The sequence below is a fragment of the Bos indicus genome, chromosome 27 (assembly GCF_029378745.1).
Source record: "Bos indicus isolate NIAB-ARS_2022 breed Sahiwal x Tharparkar chromosome 27, NIAB-ARS_B.indTharparkar_mat_pri_1.0, whole genome shotgun sequence".
Taxonomy (NCBI): domain Eukaryota; kingdom Metazoa; phylum Chordata; class Mammalia; order Artiodactyla; family Bovidae; genus Bos; species Bos indicus.
This window is the reverse complement of record NC_091786.1, coordinates 34,210,044-34,230,630: the sequence shown is the minus strand read 5'-3', so window position 1 is coordinate 34,230,630 and position 20,587 is coordinate 34,210,044. Positions and strand designations below refer to the sequence as shown.

The 20,587-nt window shown below is 36.0% G+C and overlaps 1 protein-coding gene across 2 annotated transcripts in view; it reads right to left on the bottom strand.

The window, feature by feature from the left end:
- Nucleotides 1-20,587, bottom strand: part of ADAM9 (ADAM metallopeptidase domain 9) — a 92,717-nt gene that overhangs the window by 44,320 nt on the left and 27,810 nt on the right. For both annotated transcript variants that reach the window (XM_019953489.2, XM_070781444.1), the window contains 7 exons: nt 18,405-18,481; nt 17,225-17,420; nt 15,666-15,731; nt 14,638-14,709; nt 11,574-11,743; nt 8,711-8,792; nt 8,082-8,215 (listed from right to left, as the gene is read on the bottom strand). In XM_019953489.2, coding sequence (XP_019809048.2) covers nt 8,082-8,215; nt 8,711-8,792; nt 11,574-11,743; nt 14,638-14,709; nt 15,666-15,731; nt 17,225-17,420; nt 18,405-18,481 — 797 coding nt within the window. The remainder of the gene's footprint in view (nt 1-8,081; nt 8,216-8,710; nt 8,793-11,573; nt 11,744-14,637; nt 14,710-15,665; nt 15,732-17,224; nt 17,421-18,404; nt 18,482-20,587) is intronic.

Below are 20,587 nucleotides of genomic sequence, written 5' to 3'. Positions count from 1 at the left end.
GCAATTAAACATTTTGAAAATCTTAAGTCATGTCTTCAACCAACAGGAAGTGAATATTTAAAATGGCAGAGGGGGGCTTCCCTGGTGGCTCTGTGGTAAAGAATCTGCCTGCCGATGCACGGGACACAGGTTCGATCCCTGATCTGAGAAGATCCCACATACTGTGGAGCAACTAAGCCCGTGCACCACAACCACTGAGCTTGTGCTCTAGTACCAGGAGGCCGAAACTGCCGAGCCCATGTGCCACAACTAATGAAGCCCACAGGCCTTAAAGCTCGTGCTCCACAACAGGAGAAGCGTGTGCACTGGAACTAGAGAGTAGGCCCTGCTCACTACAACCAGAGAAAAGCCCCCACAACAACAAAGACCCAGCACAGCCAAAAATAAACAAATAAATAAAAATTATAAAAAAGAAAGAAACTGACTACTTGCAAAAAAAGAAGTAAATAAAATGGCAGATGGAATTCCCTGAAAGTCCAGTGTTTAGGACTTAACCCTTTCACTTAACACTTTCACTGTTGAGTGCTCAGTTTCAATCCCTGGTGCAGGAACTAAGATCCTGCCAGCTACGTAGTGTGACCAAAAATAAATAAATAAAATGGCAGAAGATACAGAAAATACAAAATCATAAATCTCATCATCTAGAAGAGAAGCAGCAAGCACTGGTGCAGAATTTCAGCCACAGTTTGAGGTTTAATTGCCTCCAATGGTAATTTCTAAGAATTTAGAAATGGGGGCTTCTAGAAATGGTCCAATTTGAACTATAGATTTATTTTGTTGTTGTTTAGTTACTAAGTTGTGTCTTACTCTTTTGCAAGCCCATGGACTCTAGCCCACCAGAATCCTCTGTCCATGGACTTTCCAGGTAAGAACACTGGAGTGGCTTGTCATTTCCTCCTCCAGGATATCTTCCCGACCCAGGGACTGAACCTGCATCTCCTGCATTGTTTGCAGGCGGATTCTTTCCACTGAGCCACCAGGGAAGCCCCATGTGATATTCATATAAATACAATTTTGATGTGTTTCTATGTGTTGCTGGAGTTCTTTTAGTTATTGTTTTACTCAATAACAGTATTTTTAGATAGTCCCATTGGCTATTTTCACTTTGAAGACTAGTGGGAAACACTCCTCTATAACAAGAACCTTTGAGAAATTCAAGTCATATTAAAGGTTTATCAGAGGCATCTGGTGCCCTGAAAGAATCTCCTTTTCACTGGTTTGAGCAACGGTGCCAGCCGTGGGGAAGAGAACTGTGTTACACGGTAACAACTGAGAAGACATTCCTATCAATTCCATGTCTTCTGTACATCCAGGGAATCAAAGAAACAGATCCTTTCTTGGGAGACCTTGTCCTCTTGGCAAACTCTTCCCTTGCTAACCAGACCAGAGCCTCCCAGGAAGTATTCAGTCCTGCCTCTTGGCTCTTAGGACTGGAAAGCAGTCTAAAGACCTAGCACAAGATTTCCCACAATAATGAAAACACTTGTTTTCCATATACTTCTTTTTCTTGCTACTCTCTGCTTAAGAACATTGTGAGGAGAAAGAGCCCTTTTGAACAATGTCTATTCCTTCAACAAATATTTGTGGAACATCTATTATGTACAAGACACTCTTCTTTGTGCAAGGGAGAAAACAGTAAACAAAGCAGACCAAAAATAAAATCCCCACCCCTGTGAAGGTGACATTCTACTGAGTGAGACAGACTATAAACACAATGGATAAATAAATTCAATAATACATTAGAAGATATGTGCCGCTGGGGGAAAAGGTGAGGAGGTAAAGGGGGTGACCTTTGTTGGGGGCAGAGTGACCAGAGTAGAGTTTTTCAAAGAGCTGTCAGAACAAGTGCTTCAAACACTGGGACAACTGAATGAAAACTGGCTTTTGGGGTGAAGAACATTAGAGGGAGAAGAAATAGCAAGTGCAAAAGCCCTAAGGGAGAAGTCTGCCTGCTATGCTAAAGGATCAAATAAGGAAGCCAGTAGGGTTGGAGTGGAGTAAGGCAGTGAGGGTACAATCAGAAAGGTGGGAAGAGGCCATTGCATGAATCTGACTTTTTACGATAAGTGAAATAAGGCAGGGGAGTGACACAATGAAAAGCATGAAGCAGGAACCACGTGATCTGATTTATGTCTTAATAAGATCACCAGATTGGCTATGCTAGGCAGGAAAATCACACAGGAGGCAGCAACTAGAAAGAAGGCATTATTACTAATTGACACAGAGAAGATGGGGGCGGAGCAGGTTTTAGAAGCAACAAGAGTCTGAGTCCAACGGATGTCAAGTGGAAATGTCAAACTAGAGCATAAGATAATTATCTGATAAACAAGCAAGCCGTTTTTTAATTTCTTATTTCCTATTATTGTTCTTTATATGGTTAATACAAGTGCCTGCAACATAGTGCATGCAACAATGTATATTCTTACATGCTTCAATAATCTAAGAATATATTAATTAGCTAATAGTCACAGGAATTGTGCATACATGTGTGTATTTCCTATACTTGAGTCCCTAATTTTAATCTACAGAGTGCACCACTCCTAAACAGATTATTCTTGAAATAAACTTGTTATTCAGTCCTTGGGACACATTTTCTCATAGAAACAATGTTTTATTTGTGTGATTCTAAAGCAATCTACAAAAAAAATCTGTTTCACACACAAGGAAGTTGACTACAGTACTGAGAAGGATCACAAAATTTTCACCACTTCTTATGAAGCTTAGTAAACCAAGATAACAACAAACATCTCCATGTTGGCCTTCACAAACACTTTGGATAATAAAACAAACATATTCTTTTCCCTAGTCATCCTTGGCCGTCACCAATGTAACAAGAAGGATGAGCTTCCTCTTTTCTTGGCTTGAATACCAATTAAAGCATTCCTACTCTCTATCTATCACCTCTGGGTACTAAGATATTAATCTACAGCATCTCTACATTTCTTCCGTCACATTGAAGTGAGTTTTATAAAACTGATGCAAAAGAAGGTAAAAGGAATGGAAGTGGTCTATCAGGATATGACCCACAAAAATCAACTGTCATTTAGACTAATGACTAATGACTAATCTGGAAATAACCAGAACACAATTCCACCACTACCATCCTAATCCCCATAGCCTAGGAATAGGAAGTCCTAAGAAAGAATTCTAAGTGATGGCACTCATATTTTTTTTTTTTTTTTTCAGAGCAATCTGGAGACTTCCCTGTCAGTCCAGTGGTTAAGACTTTACATTTCCAATGCAGGGGACATGGGTTTGATCCCTGGTCAGGGAACTAAGATCTCACATGTCACACAATGTGGACAGCAAAAAACAAAATTTTTTTAATTAAAAAAAAAAAGAGCACTCTGATTATGGAGGCTTTCTGATAATACTGAAGGGCAGAGTTAAGAAAGACTTGTCTCTAGAAAACACACCTCCCAGGAAGACCACCACTCATACGGCCAGGCATCTAAGAGCAGTGTGTAAGGAGAATACTACCAAGTCCCTCAAATATCTTAAATAATAAAAATTACATTACAAAGTTAGATTATCTACCTTTTAAACAGAGGTGGCTTCAACTGATTATCTGGGAAAACTCTAGCATCAAAAATAAAGGCCTATGTTAAGACAACTGTACTCCAACATAAAATAAAAATAAATTTAAAAAAATTTTATAAGGCCCAACTTCTAACAGTCAACTGCTGCTGCTGCTGCTGCTGCCTCGCTTCAGTCGTGTCCGACTCTGTGCAACCCCATAGATGGCAGCCCACTAGGCTCCTCTCTCCCTGGGATTCTCCAGGCAAGAACATTGGAGTGGGTTGCCATTTCCTTCTCCAATGCATGAAAGTGAAAAGTGCAAGTGAAGTCGCTCAGTCGTGTCCGACTCTTAGCGACCCCATGGACTGCAGCCCACCAGGCTCCTCCGTCCATGGGATTTTCCAAGCAAGAGTACTGGAGTGGGGTGCCATTGCCTTCTCCAACAGTCAACTAATGTTCATTAAATATCATAGGAAGTAGAAGGTGGGAAATTTGTCCTCAAAAAGGAGATTTAATACACTAAGGATAACATAATCTTACTTCTCAAATTATTCTTACAAAAACCTGTTCAAATACAATGTCCAATGCATTATCAAAACATAACATGAAGACACAAGATATTATGAGAACAACTATAAAAAAAATGAAAAGACACCATGAGAAAAAAAACAGATAAACTCAATAAAGTCTCCAGATACTAGAATTATCAAACAATAACTACCCAAAAAGAAAATCTCTGCATGCTTTGGTCAGAGACAAAAATGAGAAGCTTGAAAATTTGGGCAGGGAACTAAAATCCACAGTCATAACACAGCAAATTTGATGTGTTTTTCTAAAATATATTCTTTAAACATTTAAAATACTCTGAGTTCATCTTACAATTTGTATTAATTTAATTGGCATTTTTCATTCTAAGTGGTATGCTGTAAGGGTATCATAATCAATGGCATCTATATTTACATAATATAGTACATTAGTAATCATATTAAATATAAGCAGATTAAATGATTCAATTAAGAGACAGATATTTCCAGGCTGGTTTATAAAACAAAACCTAAATGTAGGTTGTTTAGAAGCATATATCTAAAACATAAGAATAAAGAAAAGTTCCAAGTAAAGGAATAGAAAATATATACTACCTCAACCAAAAAAGAAAATCTGTGGAAGGTATATTAGTATCAGGCAAAATTGACAGTCCTATCTAATGCAATAAAAAAGGAAATGAAAGACATACATATTAGGAAAGAAACAAAACTGCCTTTGTTTGTGGATCTCTTTCTGTGGTTGGATTGCCACAGCTCATGCCCAGACCCATGCCAAGTGTCATACCAGCCCCTCTTGCCCAAATACTACTCCCCTCTGGGCAGAGGGTACTGGTACTGAGAGCAGGGGGTAGCACACATGTAAAGGGAACAGAGCGGGCTAAGACCCAACCCTCAGGGCTTGTACTCTGGCAACTTGGGACCAAACCTCACCTCCAACAAGGCAATATTGGCCACTGAGCAGAGAGGAAGTGCCATCAAATAAATACCCAGCTCTAGCTCCAGAACCCCCATCTTCTGTCCCAATCCCCTACTGAGGTGATAGCTGTCAGCATACCCTGAGGAAAGACAAGATTTATAATCATGACAAATCCAGCTCTTCCACAAAAATACATATGACCTAATTTTTTTAACTGGGTCACACATCACATTAACAAATTGAAGAATAAAAACCATATGATCATTTCCATAGATGCAGGAAAAGCTTTTGATAAAATTCAATATCCATTTATGGCAAAAACTCTTCAGAAAGTGGGCAAAGAGGGAATATACTTCAACATAATAAAGGCCATATTATGATAAATTCACAGCTAGCATCCCAATAGTGAAAACTTGAAAGCATTTTCTGTAAGCTCAGGAACAAAACAAGGATGCCCACTCTCACCACTTTCATTCAACATAGTTTTGGAAATCCTAGCCATAGCAATCAGAGAAGAAAAAGAAGTAAAAGGAATTCAAATTGAAAGAGAAGTAAAACTGTCACTCTTTGCAGATGACATGATTCTATAAACAGAAAATCCTAAAGACACTACCAGAAAATTACAAAAGCTCATCAATGAATTTGGTAAAGTTGCTAGATACAAAATTAATGCACATAAATCTGTTGCATTTCTATACACTAACAACAAAATATCAGAAAGTGAATTAACTGAACAATCTCACTTACCATCTCATCAAAAAGAATAAAATATCTAGGAATAAGTCTACCTAAAAAGGCAAAAGACCTGTACCCTGAAAATAAGACACTGATGAAAGAAATTGAAGATGACAAAAACAAATGGAAAGATATACCACATTCTTGGATTGGAAGAATCAGTATTGTTAAAAATGACCATATTCCCCAAAGCAATCTACAGATTCAATGCAATTCCTATCAAATGATCAATGGCATTTTTCATAGAACTGGAACAAAAAAAAATTTTAACTTGTATGAAAACACAAAGACCCCAAATAGCCAAAACAATCTTGAGAAAGAAGGATAGAGCTGGAGGAATCACACAGCCTGGCTTCAGACTATGCTACAAGGCTACAGTCATCAAAACAGTATGGTACTGACAAAAAAACAGACGTATAGATCAGTGGAAGAGGACAGAAAGTCACAAAAATAAGCCCACACAGTTATGGTCAATTAATATATGGTAAAGGAGCCAAGAATATACAATGGATAAAAGACAGTCTAATCAATAAATGGTGCTGGGAAAACTGGACAGCTATATGTAATAAAAGAATGAAATTAGAACATTCTCTAACACCAAAAATAAAGTCAAAATGGATTAAAAACCTAAATGTAAAACCAGATACTATTAAACCAGATACTCTTAGTGGCAAACAGAACAGAACACTTGTTGACATAAATTGCAGCAATGTTTTTTGGATTCCTCTTCTAGGGTTATAGAATAAAAACAAAAAATAAACAAAAGTAGGACTTAATAATCTTTAAAGTTTCTGCACAGCAAAGGAAACCATAAACAAAACAAAAAGACAACCTACAGACTGGAAGAAAATATTTGCAAATGATGCAACCAACAAGGGATTACTTTCCAGAACATACAAAGAGCCCATACAGCTTAACATTAAAAAAAAAAAACAAAAAAAAAACTGCCTGATCAAAAAATGAGCAGAGGACTTAAAATAGATATTTCTCCAAAGAAGACACACAGATCACCAACAGGCACATGGAAAGATGCTATATTGCTAAATATTAGAGAGATACAAATCAAAACTACAATGAGTCATACCAGTCAGAATGGCAATCATTAAAAAGTCTACAAATAATAAACACCGGAGAGGGTGTGAACAAAAAGAAACTCTCTTATACTGTTGGTGGGAATGTAAACTGGTGCGACCATTATGAAAAACAATGTGAGGATTCCTTAAAAACCTAAAAATAAAGCTCTCATATGATCCTGCAATCAATCCCACTCCTGGATGTATATCTGAAGAAAACTCTTAATTCAAAAAGATACATGCATTCCAATTTTCATAGCAACACTATTTACAACAGCCAAGACATGGAAGCAATCTAAATACTCACCAACAGATAAATGGATAAAGATGTGCCGTGTGTGTGTAGGTATTTATGTGGTATGTATATAATGGAATACCATGAGCCCATAAGAAAAAATGAAATAATGCCATTTGCTGCAACATAGATGGACCTAGAGATGATCATATTCAGTGATGTAAGTTAGACAAAGAAAGACAAATATCATATATCACATTTATGTGAAATCTAAAAAAATGATACAAATGAACTTATTTATAAAACAGAAACAGATTCACAAACAGAAAGCAAATTTATAGTTACCAAAGGGGAAAGGCAGGGGGGAGGAATAAATTAGGAATTTGGAATTAACATACACACACTATTATATATAACACAGGTAAACAACAAAGACGTAGTGTATAGCACAGGGAGCTATATTCAGTACCTTGCAATAATTCATAACGGAAAAGAATCAGAAAAAGAATGTGTGTGTGTGTGTGCATAGAGCTTCCTAGGTGGTTCAGTGGTAAAGAATTCACCTACCAATGCAGGTAAACACAGGAAATGTGGGTTAGATCCCTAACTCAGCATGATCCCTGAGAAGGAAATGGTAACTCACTCCAGTATTCTTGCCTGGAAAATCTCATGGACAGAGGAGCCTAGTGGGCTAAGTCCAGGGGGTCACAGAGTTGGCCACTACTGAGGGACTGAGCACACACACACATATACGCATGTATCTACAAGTGAATCACTCTGCTGTTCTCTTGAAGTTAACACATTATATTAACTATACTTCAAATTAAATTAATTTAAATGAGATGAATTAATCAATAATTAGAGTAGGGTTCTTATATCATTCAGATGAAAGAAAATTTATACTGATGTTTTACAGAACATGGCAAATGATTTCCTCCCAGAAATTTGAGTACTGATGAGCAATACATTCATTGTTTATTTTTAGCATTAAACAAATGTTCAATAAATGGTTTTAAAAAAGAAAAAGGAAGAAGAATAAAAAGAATTCAGTTACTCACGATGCTCCTGAATTCATGATGCAGCTCTTTACAGGACAGTGACAACCTCTCCCATCATCATGACTCATTCCAAGGTTATGACCCAACTCATGAGCAACAATGGATGCAAATTTCTCCACTGGGATCTGCCCAAACTGTCCAAACACAGGAAGGTATTAATTAAGTTTCTGAACAAAAAGGATTATTTTTTTGTTTCTAAAATTTCTTTTTCACAAAAGGAGATTCACCACTACAATGTTGACAGCTGACATGATAAAGCAAGCAACCAACATCAGACTGTAAACACTGCAGTCTAGTAAGAAACTGGTGTGACTTAACATACTGATGATGGAGGTCGACCATTTAAGCAACAGATCAGGAGCGCCAATAGATTATTCATGGTGGTTGATGGGAAAACAAGCTCATGGTTCTAACTTAATTTCCTCAGATGGAGTCTCTGTTCCTTAATTCATGAAAAGTGAGGCATTAATGATCATATAATAAGTATTAGAAAACTTAATCCAGTCTCTAGGGCAAGAACAGATCCCTTGTAACACTCAAAATATTGTTGTAAGGACTAGGAGAGGAAATAAACGATTACTGGACATTTCATAATGCAAACATGCAAAGGTGTCAAGAAGAAAACATACCACGTTAATCCCACCCGCATGGCTTCTTGAACAGACTGTCCCCACAAACGCCATTCCCGCAGTCCCACCAAACCCTCTTTTCCTAAATGAAGAGAACAGGGAAAAGTTATAAAATGTACTTGAGAGAAAAAAGGTACACATTGCTCCTATTTCTTTGGGTAATCTTAAACTAATTGGTAAACCTATAAAAACTGGGAGAAAAATGACAAAGATAAATAGCACTTTAAAAATCAGAGTTCAATTAAAGCCTTATCTTTTTTTTTATCTTCAGAGAGTGAAAGTTGACATTACAAGTTCATTTTTCAGACAAATGAAGATATACATTAGATATATCAAACCAACTTGTTTTCTACCTTTTAGATGAAAAACCTTCCTAAAATGCATTATATTTATTTATTCAAAAATTCTAGTGGAAAGAGACAGATAACAAACTCAATGGCATATTCATACAGGAGGCTGCGAGCAGGGAGCACAGAGAACAGAAGAGTCAGAATGGTCTCCAGGTTGCTCCTTGAACATCGGGAACACACCTGTATCTCAGGACCTGGTCCCTGTGCCTTCCCCAATATACACCCATAACACTCCCTCACCTCCTTCAGGTCTTTACACAAAGGTCATCTCTTCACTGAGGCCTTCCTCACCATGCTATTTAAAATTTCAACCTCACTCCTCCAATATTTCTACCTCTACCCTCTCAGCTTTATTTTTCCTCTTTACCATTTATTGTTATTTAGCACACTATAAGCTGTTAGGGTAAAACCCAAACAAAATTTCTGGCTGACCCAATATATATACTTATTTATCTTACAAGATAAATCTCCTTCAACACAGTATGAATTCCATGAGAGCAAGAACTGTCTCTTTTGTTCACTGCCATAACCAAGGGCCTAGGCTATACACATAACAAACATCTTTTAAATGAATGAATAAACCATTCTCTGGGACACCTGACCAGCCAGGACAAGAGGCTGATACTGACATAAGGGGATTGCTATGGAAACATTTTAGCCAGATCACCCCGTAGTGAGCCACATTTATGTCCTCAATGCTTCAAAAAAGGCTTTTTAGTATCCCATTCTCAACCAATCAGGGATTATCAGATATCTGAGAAACACCTCTAACATGGCAGTCAAAGACCAAACAGAGAGAGACAGCTTGGTAGGTGTGGCTGGGCAAAGCACAGGGAGTGCTTGTTGTCCGTTCCTTTTGGTCTTTTGTGAACAAGAAGGCATACTCACTGTCGGGCTTTGAGGGCACTTCTGGGTACAATTTTACTAAAAATTTATCGAAATGTCAGGATCAAGCTTTTGTGGTTATGGGGTCATAAAAATCCATGTAGGCATTCTCAGTGCCTTACTCTAAATTAACTCATATGACAAAAAAAATAAAATAAAATCAAGGGAAATTTCACCTCAGAAAAAATTATTTTAGGTACCATTCAACATTGAAGGAGGGAAAAATTATTACATAAAATATTTTTTGGCAAAAAGTCAGCCTATCAACCAGAAAATTTCTAAGAAGAATAAAATTTTTTTTATATTTTAAGTGAGGGTTTTGCTATAAGCTTTTGGAATATATCTGTATTAACTAATCATATAAGCTTAAGTTTTATTATAGTACCATGAAAATGCTATGTAGAAAAAAGAAAAATGTTTAAAATATATCAGAAGGATGGCAAAGAGACTTTAAAAACACTATTATATCCATGAAATAAGAATTTGACTAAATAAAAATTTTAAGGGAAACAAAAACAGCTATTAAGCATTAAAAATAAGATAGCTGAAATGAGAAACACAACAAAAACCTTAGAAGGTAAATTTAAGGAAATATCCCAGAAAACAGAACAAAAAGACAATGAGAAGAAAGGAAACAAAAGATAAAAAATTAGAGGACAACCACAAGAAATTCAACAGCTGAGTAAAAGGAATCCTTGAAGGAATGAAGAATAAAAATAAAGAGGATGAAATCACCTACAAAATAATTTGAGAAAAATTCCTAGAACTACATTTTCAAGACTGAAATTACCCACTAAGAACACAGCACAATGAGTGATAGAAGACCTACACCAAAGCATATCATCAAGAAAATTTAGAGGTCTGGGAACCTCTAGAGCAGATCCTACAAGTTCCCAGAAAGGAAGAAAAAAAAAAGGCATATACTAAAAAACAGGAAACAGAATGCATTAAAGTTTCTCAGTGAAGTTGTACTGAGATAGAATTTACGTACAAAAAAATTCACCCATTCTAAAGTGATTTTTTAAAAAAAAGAATGAATTAAGGCTTCTCAACAGTAATTTGGAAGTCAAAAGACCAATGGCCATGCCTTCAAAATTCTGAAGGAAAAAGATTTCATGCCAAAAATGTTAGACCTGACAAAATAACCTAAAATGTACAAAACAAATGAAAAAGCACAGCCCTGAAACAATTAATTACTTAAGCACTAGGATAATCAGAGGTCAAATTGAGATAATTTTTTTAAATTAAAGTATATTTTGTTTCTGGTATACCAGAGATAATTTTTAAATTCTGTTTTGACATTGTAAAGCACGTTTTCTGACATGAACGAGGTCAGAACTTTTTTCTTTCAATATATCCTTTCACAAGAAGAAACTAGAAAACATGCCATACTAAAATAAGGAAGTATACCTGGGAAAGAGGAAGAGGACGTGGGATAAAGGTCACAAGAGATCCAACAGACAGGTCTTATTAGAACACTGCACTCATTCTACAAATCAAACTTTTTCCTCATTTAAATGAATGCTCAAAAACTTTAATTAAGAGAATATGATTGCAAAAAAAAGAAAAAAGCAAAAATTATTATTCTGACCATATCATAAAGAGTACCTTTTAAAAAAATCACTTACAGAATTAGCTGTGCACTGTCATGTCTCCGACGTGTTATAAGAAACTTTTCCCGCCACTGTACAAAGTTCGACAACACGTCGCCAGCACCTCCAGCCATACTGATCAGATTTTCATTTGTCCAAATCTCAAGCCCAACTAGCACAATTCGAATATTTAACATAATGTACATCTGGGAAGAAAAACATAAACATATACAAAATTTATTAAAGAATATGAGAACGATTCCTGGGTATATATCTGAGAAAAACAAAACACTAATTTGAAAAGATAAATTTAACCCAATGTTCACAGCAACATTATTTACAATAGCCAGGATTTGGAAGCAACTTAAGTGTCTGTCAACAGATGACTGGGTTCACACAAACACACACAAATGGACTATTACTCAAGCATAAAAATGAAATTTTGCCATTTACAACAGCATGGATGGACTTGGAGGGTATTATGCTTAGTGCAATAAGTCAGACAGAGAAAGACAAATACAGTATGGTGTCACTTATAGGAGGGCTTCCCTGGTGGCTCAGTGATAAAGAATCTCCCTGCCACTGTAGGAGACATGGGCCAGGAAGATCCCCTGAAGAAGGATATGGCAACCCACTCCAGTATTCTTGCCTGGGAAATCCCATGGACAGGGAAGCCTAGCAGGCTACAGTCCATGGGGTTGCAAAGAGGTGGATACGACTTAGTGACTAAATAACATCAACACTTCTTGGTGGAATCTAAAAAAAATACAACAAACTAGTGAATGTAACAAAAGAGAAACAGATTCATAGATATAGAGAAGAAACTAGTGCTTACCAGTGGGGAGAAGGAAGGGAGGGTATACAGGATTAAGAAATACAAACTATCAGCTACAAGGATATACAAGCATATACTGTACAACACAGGGAATAATAGCCAATATTTTATTGGGTTGGCCAAAAAGCTCTGTCAGGTGTTTCATAAACAGGTATGAAAAAAACTAGTTGAACCTTTTGGCCAACTCAATATAATAACTATAAATGGAGTTTAACCTTTAAAAATTGTGAATCACTACATTGTACCCCTGTAATATATATAATACTGTACATCAACTACACTTCAATAAAAGTAATATAATAAAGAATATGAGAATATCTTTGAACTTATAATTAAGTAACATCCCACTTAAAAATAGGATTCCTCTTTATCAAAAATGTTTCCTTCAATATAATGGAACTCTAACTTTTCAAGGGTCTGAGTTTCCTCATTCACAAAACAAAAGTAACAAAGGTTTGAAATCCTTTTTATCTTCCATTCCAAAAGCTGACAAACTCTGGATATTTAAAGTTTTTGGTATTTTGGATCCAAACCTTTCCCTAAACTAATGAAAGCTTATTTACTGTTCACCTTTAGTTCACTTAATATAAATATTCATACATTTCACTACAGAAATATCAATGAGTTAGATTACAAGGTGCTCCCCCAGGACCCTTTTGAAGGTGTAAAGTAATACCAACACATAGTGAACTACATGTTATACATATACTGTATAGTGAACAGGTTTACCTTTCTAAACTCTTATCCAAAAGTATAATGGCATGCACCCCAAAGGTTTCAGATAAAGGTTTATAGAACTCATCTCTATTTCACAGAGATACTGTGAGGAATAAATGAGTTAATAAATATAAGTCACTTGACTCAGTTTTTAGTACATTATAAACATTCAGTAGGACATTATCACTATCATCATCATCATCATCATTATTATGTTTGGTATTCATATTCATATTAGAGATTAAATTTTTCCAAAGACAAATGTGATACTGTATGACATTTGTCTTTCTGTGTCTGACTTCACTCAGTATGATACACGCTCTTACATGTGGACTCTTAAAAAAAGAGGGTACAAATCAACTTATGTACAAAACAGAAGTTGAGTAAGGTGGAGGAAATCAAACTTATGGTTACCAAGGGATAAGGGGGGAAGGGATAAATTAGGAAATTGGGACTGACATATACACGGTATATAAAACTAAGAAGGACCTATTGTATAGTATAGGAAACTCTATTCTCTGTAAAGGCCTATATGTGAAAACAATCTGAAAAAAAAAGAGTGGATATATGTATATGTATAACTGATTTACTTTGCTGTATACCTGAAACTAACACATTATAAATCAACTATATTCCAATAAAAACTTAAAAAAGGAACATTAATTCTTCAATATCTCCCACTAGATGAATAAACTCTAAAATCTCAAATCAAATCCCTCCCTCTTCTCTATCTCTCTCTCACACACACACAGAGTCATATATAGTTTCAGAGCAGGAGACAGCCTTATTTAAAATAAGTCTCTCAGCAAAAATTCAAAGATCTCTGCATAAGTGCCAGAGAACCTCAGTCTACCTATTGTGAAATAAAAGTCATATTTTATGGCAAGACAAGAAAAATTTACACAGAAAAATTTTTCTCTGCCCTTTGGCCTCCTCTCTCACCCCACTGTGCATTTGTATATTGCATAAGGCATCAACCAAACCTCTCCATTGGCAGAAATACCTGCTCAATCATAAACAGCAGCATTCTCCTAACATCAAAAAGGCAACTCCTTAAAGATAACATTCCTTCTTGACCTTGCTAGGGCCATGATGATGCTTAGGTCTGGATTGTGTAAACTGTCAATAATACCTCATTGAATGCACATTCCTCTGTCTCAAAAAAACTTATATAACTGTGCTTTGACTTCTAATGGGAAAAACAGTTCTCAGAGCTTTCTGAGATGCTCTTCCTGGGTTATAATCCTCAAATTTGGCTCAAATAAACTTCTCATTTCTTTCTCAGATCAACTGATGAATTTCTCCTCAACACTAAAGATAAAGTAGATGCTAATTTGAAATCTCTTATTTGTCTCACTCTCTCTAAAATTATACTTTCCTTTTAAACATAGAAAAGTTACAAAACAAATTCGAGAGCAAACCCCAGAAAGACTGAGTTACTTATCCTCTAGAATAATCAGAGCCCCAAATTAGACAATTTTAAAATTCTATTCAGAGGCTGTGAGAGGAAAGGACAGAATAATCCCAGCTGATAGAAAGTAAACTTACACTATCCAAGTAATTTGCTAAACTTATCATCTCTTCTCGCACTGCAGTCTGGTTTTTTCCCATGTTATCATACTGAAAGGCAAAGAAGAAAACTCATGATCACCAAAGCAATATAAGAAAAAAATTTCTATAATCTCAAGATAAGAATCCAAATATTTTATTTAAACCATTTTCTACCTATGTGGAGAAAGTAATGAGAAAAAATATTTCAAGTCTCCTTTTTTTATCACTTGTCCATCATATTCTACTGGAACCTTTAATACATTATCAGGGACAGAGTTCACGCTTATTCACATTCCCTTATGCTTCTTTCTACACTTGAGGATAATGAACCTATAATGAACAAATAAGAATACATTTCTATCTCCTAAAAGTATGGCTTGTTATTTTCCAGTCTATATACAATAAGGGTTTTTTTTTAAAAACCATAAAGATTCTCAAAACTGCCTCTGCGGATTACAAAAAAGGACTTGTCAGTTGTGTTAAGTTTCTGCAAACAATTTGGTTCACAGCAACAGCAAAGCTGGCGGAAGTCAGATAAAACATTTCAAATAATCTATAGGTTAAAATATATAGCAGTTATATCTAAAATTAATAATCTTGTAAATGCTGAAATAAATTACGTAACTTTTCTTAGCTGAGTAAAGCACAGTCTTAAGTATAAATAAGGAAAATGTCATGTGTTATCCTGTACAATGAAATAAATAATAAATGCTAAGCTGACTCATTCTCCTCTGTTCCCTTCTAAACTTATCATCTAAACTCTGCTCCCTCCTAAGAAGGGAGAAGTTTAACATTTGCAAATCACCCAAAAGAAACAGTGGAAAAACATCACCAGTAAAAATAAAGGTAGAGATAATGTCAGTGCTACATTCAGTTCTGGACATATTATGAATATCATGTATAAATATTACAGGGAAAAGTCATTTAATAAAAATCAATACAAATATATTTCATATTTCCTTCATGGGATCCTCACTTCTCACCTTCTTTTTATGAAAAAAGAGAAAAACTGTCATCAATCCTACCTTTTCCTTCTCTACAACAATGAACAACTCTACATAGCGGGTCTGTGGCAAGATGTCTCTTTTCCTCTGTCAAAAAACACAAACACCATAAAGGAAAGCAAAAAGTTAAAAGACTATATCTTCAGATTACATATAAGACGACTACATATAAGACTCCTATTTTTAACACACAATGATCTTATCACTTGTTTCATGTCTGCTAAGAATTTCATAAAATGATTTTTAACACATCCTACATCAATAAGGCAAAAAAACATGTGTTTTTAAAAGTGATATATGCCATCTGTAGTGCTCTGAGAAAAATCCTAAAGATAACATGAATTATTCAAGTTTCCAAAGATGAATTATTGATTCTCTAATATCAAAACTATACACACATACAAGTATATTTTAATTGGATGACCTACTACTCTGTCAAGAGTGGAAAAAAGAGTATCTGCTAATAACCCAAGAAGGAAGGACAAGGTCTGCACTTTATTTTCTTGTTCTTTTCCTTTATTTTTTTCCTTCCAGTCTTATTGAGTTACAATTTGCACTGACATACAAGGTTGCTACTTTTAAAAAATGAGTAGCTTTGTGATTTTCAAAAACTTACATAAACTGTGCATATATGCTCAGCCACTCAATTGTGTTCAACTCTTTGCAACCCCATGGATTGTAGCCCGTCAGGCTCCTCTGCCCATGTGATTCCCCAGGCAATAATACTGGAGTGGGCTGACATGCCCTCCCCCATAGGATGTTCCTGACACAGGGATCAAATCCACGTTCTCCTGCATCTCTTGCATTGGCAGGAAAATTCTTTACCGCTGCGCCACCTGGGAAGCACCCATGTAAAGTATAGAATGAGTTAAAATTTAAGTGTTTTCCAATGACTAAACTTAAAAAGAACCATCCAAGAATCAAAAGAATGAATGTCAGAACAGATGATGAAAACAATGCCATAAATTAGTATGAATTAATTAAAATACTCTAGAAGAAGCACAAGCCTCTTGTAGAGGCACAGCGACATCATCTCATTACAGAGAAAGCTGCCTTTGTCTGCAACTTAGGTTCCTCTGGTCCCAGAAACAGCTCAGGTTAAGAGACCCCTGTCAAGAGGAAGCCAAGGAATCCTAAAGAAGTCTCAAAACAGGGATACCACGAGTGCCCCAGGAAAACATCTGAGATCATTAAAGTCCTAAAATTCAATCTCTCTCTTTCCCTCTCTGTCTCTCCCTCTCTCTCACTTTAGAGCTCCAGTCTGTGTAAAGGGTATTCACATTAAAAAGTCCACTGCTCTCTCAAAGTCACGGTAATGGATTATTAGAGAGCAATGACAAAAAGAAATATAGTTACTGTTTAAGACTTAAGCTCTTGTTTCCAAAACACAGAAGTCTGACTGTACTCAACTTGGTGGCAGGAACTACATATTACTCATCTTTTTATCCCCTGGTACCCATCACAATGTCTGGCACAAAGCTGGCAAAAACACAGTAATAACAGGTATTGGTTTAATGCACAAATACATGATTGTTTTTAAACCTGAGTCAGAGCCATGAAGAAATACATTAGTTCCTTACTCGAAGGAGCTGAGTGATACTAGGATGCTCCTCTTCTTCATCCTTTGTGGTTTCTTCTTCCATTACTTTGTTGGAAACACCACATTTCAAAGGCTCTTGGTGGACATCATCCATTCGATAAAAGATGTGCTCAAAATGAGAGCTGTTCTGCAGGGGTTCAATCCCATAACTCACATTTTCTATATGCAGCAAGCCTCTAAGTGTTGTATTACACAAACACAGTTTTTTAGGATGGAAAAAAAAAATACACAGGAAAAGGAATTAAGAAACATGAATTCAAGTCCTAATTCTTAACATATGTAAGAAGGGATAACATGGTGTTGAGAAAAATAGAGGTTTTAGAGTCGGGCAGCCCTAAATTAAAAGCTCAAGACAGCTACTAACTGGCCTGAAAATTACTTAATCCCTCTGTGAGATCACTGTATAAAGAAAGGCAATTCAGAATAGTGGCTTAAAGTGTGAAGTCTGGAGGCCAGAGGACCAAAGTTTGAATCCTAAATGTTTCCTACTAGCCTTATAGACATTCTTCCTAGAGTTGTCCTGAAAACTATTTAATGAACACAAAAAATACTTAGGACACTGCCTGGTACACAGTAATTGTTCTACAAGTGTCACAGCTTAGATGGAGATAGTACTCATCGCCATCTCATACAGTTTGCTTGAGAATTTAAAGTAATATTTATTAGTTCAATCAATCATGTAACCAATCAACCAGTCCAGTGTGATATTGCCAGGCCCTTCATAAATTTAATATTATTATCACTTCACTTGACACATGGTATGATTTCTCTGAACCTCAGCTTGCTCACCTAAATATGGAAGCAATCAGCCCCTTTTCACAGTCATTATGAGGCTTAGATAAAAGAACAGAAGTAAAAGTTATATAAACCTAAAAGGTGACAGAAATTTAAAGTATGCTTTATTTTTAAATAGCAAAATTTATTTAGTGGTCTCAAAAAATGAATTTTTTTTTATTTAGGTAATAAAATTCATCACCTGTAATACTGTCCTAAATAAACATGCCAAGAAGGACATCTGAAACACTGTTAGAAAGACCTTCAGCAACATCAAAGTAAAATCTAAATTTAAGTACCCTAAAATGACTTGATCTGGAGACAGAGATAGGTAAAGGGAAAAGAATTAAGGGAATGAAAAAATGCTGATAAAGAAAGTTCCTTACCTGAGTCCGAAACAGTCGCTGAGTGCAATGGATGAATCGTAAGTGCCCTCCACATATCCCCGATAATGACAATGATTCTAAATGATTAAAAAAAAAGTGTCAATTTCAAAATAGTATTACCTTGCTGAAAATCATCATAGAGAGTGCAGAACCAAAAGTTATTTAAGGCCAATCAACTAAACTTTTTATTCTATTATTGGTTTAATCGTTAAGTCGTGTCTGACTATGGACACCCCATGCACTGTAGCCCGCCAGGCTCCTCTGTCCATGGGATTCTCCAGGCAAGAATACTGGAGTGAGTTGCCATTTCCTTCTCCAATTCTATTATTGGCATCCCATAATTATCACATGGCATTCTTTGGACTATCTTCAGACTGTCTACTATCACCCTATGGGTACAAAGAATTTGAATTTCTGCCAAATTTTTAAGGCAGCAGTCCAGAGGATACTAAGTACAAACAACTCTACCCCAATAACCTTTAAACCTAGAAGCGGAACAAGGCAGCATAACGTCATGTTTAACATTTTCAATCACAGGTTAAGAAGACACCATAGCAGCCAACTGAAATCCAATACAGAAGAGGACCTTGTGACAGACTAATGACACCAAGGGGGAAAACAATTCAGCACACGGCAAAAACAGTGACTTTGACTTTCTTTTTCTGCTTAAGCATATTGATTATATTATTATTGTTAGTTATACATTTAACCATCTTGATAAATTAAAGACTCTTTATTCTTCATTTTGAGCAAGAAATTGACCAGTGGAAATACAAGCATGCTGCTGCTGCTAAGTTGCTTCAGTCGTGTCCGACTCTGTGCGACCCCACAGACGGCAGCCCATCAGGCTCCCCATCCCTGGGATTCTCCAGGCAAGAACACTGGAGTGGGTTGCCATTTCCTTCTCCATTGCATGAAAGTGAAAAGTGAAAGTGAAGTCGCTCAGTCATGTCCAACTCTTAGCGACCCCATGGACTGCAGCCTACCAGGCTCCTCCATCCATGGGATTTTCCAAGCAAGAGTACTGGAGTCGGGTGCCATTGCCCTCTCCAAATATAAGCATATCACTTATTAATATCAGATTTTTTTAGTACACAAGGAGATTTTTTTTTTCCTCTTTAAAACAATTGTAAAGCATTAAAAAAAAAAAAAAACAGCCAAGGGGAGGAGGAGGAGGACTGAACTTGCCAGATATTATGACATATCATCAGCCCTTAATAATTAAAACAGTAGGGTCCTGGTGGTGCATTAACTGAGAGACCAACCAGTGGAGCAGAACACATTCTCAAAACAGACCAAAATACATGTGGAACCTTATATGATAAAAGTGGTTATCTCAAATCACCGAGGAAAAGATGCACTTTTAAAAATGGTGCTCAGCCCACGGATTAGACATTTGAGAAAGGATAAAAGTAGATCCATACTTCACATTATACATAAGAATAAGCTGCAGGATGGGGTGGGGAGGGAGGTTCAGGATGGGGAGATACATGTGCACTCATACGGAAGAAAAAAATTAAAAGAAGAAAAAGCTCCAAATGGATTAAGAATCGAACCACTAAAAAATATGAACCTATGCAAGAACTAAAAGAAAACATAGCTTAATTCCTCTTTAACCTGGTGTAGAGAAAGACTTTCTATCACTCAAAATCTTGATGTAACAGGAGGAAAGACTGATCATTTTTACTGCATTAAGAAAATAAAAAAGATTTTAAAACTTCTACATTAAAAGAAACACCAAGAAAAAGTAAAAAGACAACTCACAGACTAGAGGGAATTATTTGTAACTTTTATCATAGCTAAAACTGTACTATAGTATAATACAAAGAACTTTGAAACTTTAAAGGGGAAAGATTAAATCCAACAGAAGATGGTGCAAAACAGTTGAACAGACAATTCACAAAAGGTATAAAAATGCCCTTATATAAATGAAAAGACTTCAATTTCACTCATGATAAAGTAAGAACCTGTGCATCAATGCTGATGTAAACACATAAGAAGGAAAAACTCTTCTTGTAGGAGAAACCATCAATGCATACAGAGGCACTGATGAAGTTAGGGAAATCACCATTTTAACAACCACCATAACAACTGAGGCAAATATTAAATACTGAAGCCAGTGAGTAAATGGGATAGTTACAAAGCCTCAAAATATCTACCTAAAAGATTAACTAAAAAAGCAA